Source organism: Theobroma umbraticum, unplaced genomic scaffold (assembly GCF_002168275.2).
Source record: "Theobroma umbraticum cultivar Fairchild unplaced genomic scaffold, ASM216827v3 scaffold_51.0, whole genome shotgun sequence".
Classification (NCBI taxonomy): domain Eukaryota; kingdom Viridiplantae; phylum Streptophyta; class Magnoliopsida; order Malvales; family Malvaceae; genus Theobroma; species Theobroma umbraticum.
The window spans coordinates 9,872,578-9,876,328 of record NW_018397260.1 but is presented as its reverse complement, the minus strand read 5'-3'; the positions used below and the strand labels follow the sequence as shown (position 1 = coordinate 9,876,328).

Below are 3,751 nucleotides of genomic sequence, written 5' to 3'. Positions count from 1 at the left end.
TAACTACTGCAAGGCAGAGGACATTAGTGGCACTGCCCTGTTTGCCTGCCTCCAGTGTGGTGGAATCTGATTAATAAGTAAACCGTGAATGGATTACATTATGGCATAGCTGCATGTTATAAGTGGGGGTTAACTCCCTGGTATGGTCTCCATCAAGGAGATCAATTTCCTGGTTAGAAACTCTACACCCTGGAGGAATCCATGTGCTGAAGTACTCATGCATATTGCCCTGACAATCACATGATCGGTAACAATTATTCGGTATGAAGGAAGAGCTTCGAGAGAAATACAATTCTAGTGACTTTTTTGCTTTTCAGATCAAAGGTAAGACTAACAAACAAGTTAAACTCAGCCTCGTCAACAGTAAATATAGTCCAATTAATTTCCAATTGAATTTTCACTCTTAGATAAAAAAGAAAATGAATGGCTATTCTTATTATTTTGCATATCGATGGTTGAAAAAATATCTAAAAAGGATGGTATTTGGTTAATCAAATTCATTGGATGTGATCTTGAGCGAAATTTTCATTGACAAAGCAATCTCCTGTTGTGGTAATTGAAGTCAAATTAGGCAGCTTGAGAAGTAGTAATATTCAGCATTAGACCAACCAAATTCTCCAAGTTGTGAAACTAAACATGTTTAAAATAAGCAGCAACACCAATGCCAATACATATTTTCAGCTTCTTTTTTCTACTCCCCAGCACCCCTTTTGTTAAAATTTGGGAGTTTGGGCCATAAAAGCCTGCTATCCAAGGGCTAGTTCGATCCAACTACAACTAAATTAAGCCAATGACCAGCAGCCCAAACTGGGCTACTATTCCATAAGAAACAAAAAAACAAACAGCTACAAGGGATCATTTTGTTTAGCTAACGAAAAAATTGCATTGAATCACAAAATATAACAAACAAAGGGGCCAAACTCGAAATGTAAAGAATCTTCTCCATCGGCCACCTCGCCATTCCCCTCCCCTCTCTCTCTATATGACAGAAAAACTCATCTCTCTCTGGGAAAAACTCAGGTCTCCAAAGGATGGCTTTCCCTCAGCACCACTTTCAACAACACTACCAACCTCACCAACAGCATCAACAGCAATCAAAAAGTTTCAGGTAAACCCCAATAATAAATACCAAAACTTCAATCACTACGAACAAAAACAAAGCCCTAACCAGAAAATAATTTGTAATCTGTTTCTTTCTATGTTTGATTTCAGGAACTTATACGCAACCGACGATCAGATTTCGCCGGCACTTGCTTATTACAGTGCGCCTAATTTGCAAGATCAGTCTCAACATCCCCCTTATATCCCTCCTTGTAATCCCTCTCACTTCCTTTTCTTTTTTAATTTAATTTCTCGTTAGTTTCTATGCAATTGGTGAAGAATTATACGAGGATAAGTAAAAAAAAAATTAAAACTTTTTAGCGTCAAGTTAGCTTAAAATGATCACATTATATCTCTCTCTCTGGCTTTTACTTTTTAGGCATCAAAATTGGAACTTTGCTGTTTAATATTTCTGGGATTTCAATTTCATTTATAAAAAACAAGCTTATAGCAACTGGGTTTGTTGAATTTTTGTTGTTTTTTTTTTGTTTTAGTCCATGTTGTTGGGTTTGCGCCGGGTCCGGTGCCGGTGACAGATGGGAGTGATGGAGGAGCTGAGTTGCAATGGAATAATGGGGTTGAGCCTAAAAGGAAAAAATTGAAGGAACAAGACTTTTTGGAGAACAATTCACAGATATCTTCTGTTGATTTTTTTCAAGCACGGTCAGTCTCAACAGGATTAGGTTTGTCAATAGATAATAATAATAATCGGATGGCCTCTTCTGGTGATTCGGCTTTGTTGTCACTCATTGGTGATGACATTGATCATGAGCTGCAGCGACAGGATGCAGAGATTGATAGGTTCCTGAAAGTTCAGGTCTGGCTTTGTGGACTTTAGCTTGTTGTTTAATTATAATTAAATGGCTATAAAACATGTTTCGTTATTAGCTCCACGTTTGTTGTATGGATCAATTTATTAATTGAGGATGTCATTTGTGCCATATGTAATAATAATCGATTTTATGGTCATTGAATGCATGTACATTAATCCTGCTTTCGTGCTAAAACATTCTGTTAAGATTCGTTTCGGATATATTTTTGGTAGTTTCTTGGTTTGATTATTGATTCTCTTAACTCTGGATAAGGCTGTTTCCAAACTTAACACGTTACATATTATTTTGTCATATTTAGTGAGTGTGGTTATTGTCGTTATCTAGCTGCAAAGTGCTAATGAAAGTGAGTCAAGCTTTTGCATGTCCTGCATAAGTTCATTGTGTTTTCCCTTCGACTTTAACTTAAACTATTGAAGTTGTCTTGCTGAACTGTTTGTACCCATTCTATTTTCATTATTTTTTAAAAGTATTAACAATTAAATATCATTAGCCATCTGCATTGTGACGTTATTGCTAATTATAAATATACTTTATTGTGTGTTTAGTTTTGCATTGTTTCTGAAAATAACACTATGTACCCTATATTAATGAGGTTCATTATATCTATGCTTGAAATTAAAGAAACTAATTTGGATTTGAATAAAATGAACTAGTCTCTTTTTGCCAACACAAACAATGCTAACTTGAATTCATCAATTTGAAAAATCCATGCTTCTGGGTTATGCTATAATTGGAGGATGTTTCTGTTCTCATGCTTTGAATTAAGATCTTAGTTGAAAATTATATGGTTTATCCACCTTTTTTCTTTTTCAAGGTTCTGATTGGAGTTGTTTGTGTATTTTATTGGTTGCAAGTGAGGGGAGATAGTATGATTGTATGAGTATGGTAATGTTCATGGTGGTGAAACTGTATATTGTTGCTTGTTTTAGCATTAACTTTCTATCTTTATTCCAAAATATATGCTGGTCAACAAGAAGTTTTGAATTTGACTTTTAGTGAAAACACTTCTAATTCCCTCTGCTTAAAATAGGGTGACCGATTACGGCAATCTGTGTTGGAGAAGGTTCAGGCTAGCCAACTTCAGACAATTTCCTTGGTTGAAGAGAAAATTTTGCAGAAACTTCGTGAGAAAGAAGAAGAATTGGAAAATATTAACAAGAAGAATATGGAACTTGAGGACCGAATGGAGCAATGGACCATGGAAGCTGGTGCCTGGCAGCAGCGTGCCAGATACAATGAGAACATGATTACTGCCCTTAAGTTTAATCTTCAGCAAGTTTATGCTCAAAGTAGAGATAGTAAGGAAGGATGTGGTGATAGCGAGGTTGATGATACAGCTTCATGCTGCAATGGCCGAGCCCTTAATTTCCACCTGCTCTGCAAGGAGAATAGTGACATGAAAGAGTTGATGACTTGTAAGGTTTGCAGAGTGAATGAAGCCTGCATGCTTTTGTTGCCTTGTAAGCATCTCTGCCTGTGTAAAGGTTGTGAAAGTAAGCTTAGTTTTTGCCCCTTGTGTCAGTCATCTAAGTTTATTGGCATGGAGGTCTTTATGTAATGATATACATCTGAAAGCTTTAATATATTATACTAAAGTTATATCCAGTATTATTGTGATTTTGATGGTTGCTTGCTGTTTGTTGGTTTGCTGTTAAACCTTTTTTGAAAAGAAATGTCTTGCGTGTTAAGGATTCTGCATCATCACTTTCTTAAGTTGTTGAGTCATTGTTATTTTCTTGTTCTTCATTCTGTTATAGAAGTTCCTATGTTTTCCCTGCTCAGTGCTGTCTGGTTTTATGTAGTTTTGGTAGCAATTT

The 3,751-nt window shown here is 36.0% G+C and overlaps 1 protein-coding gene across 1 annotated transcript; it reads left to right on the top strand.

Annotated features, from left to right (window-relative positions):
* Window positions 1–909: 909 nt before the first annotated feature.
* Window positions 910–3,539, top strand: SBP1 (S-ribonuclease binding protein 1). Its single transcript, XM_021428985.2, has 4 exons — window positions 910–1,108; window positions 1,213–1,313; window positions 1,596–1,918; window positions 2,965–3,539. Exons 1-4 carry the CDS (start codon window positions 1,032–1,034, stop codon window positions 3,490–3,492), a joined length of 1,029 nt encoding a protein of 342 aa, XP_021284660.1. The 5' UTR covers window positions 910–1,031; the 3' UTR covers window positions 3,493–3,539.
* The last annotated feature ends 212 nt before the right edge of the window (window positions 3,540–3,751 follow it).

Excerpts from the sequence above, each read along its gene's own strand:
- SBP1 (XM_021428985.2), top strand. The coding sequence starts at position 1,032 with ATGGCTTTCCCTCAGCACCACTTTCAACAACACTACCAACCTCACCAA. Across the intron at positions 1,109-1,212 it reads CAGCAATCAAAAAGTTTCAG|GAACTTATACGCAACCGACG; the intron begins GTAAACCCCAAT and ends GTTTGATTTCAG. Across the intron at positions 1,919-2,964 it reads ATAGGTTCCTGAAAGTTCAG|GGTGACCGATTACGGCAATC; the intron begins GTCTGGCTTTGT and ends TGCTTAAAATAG.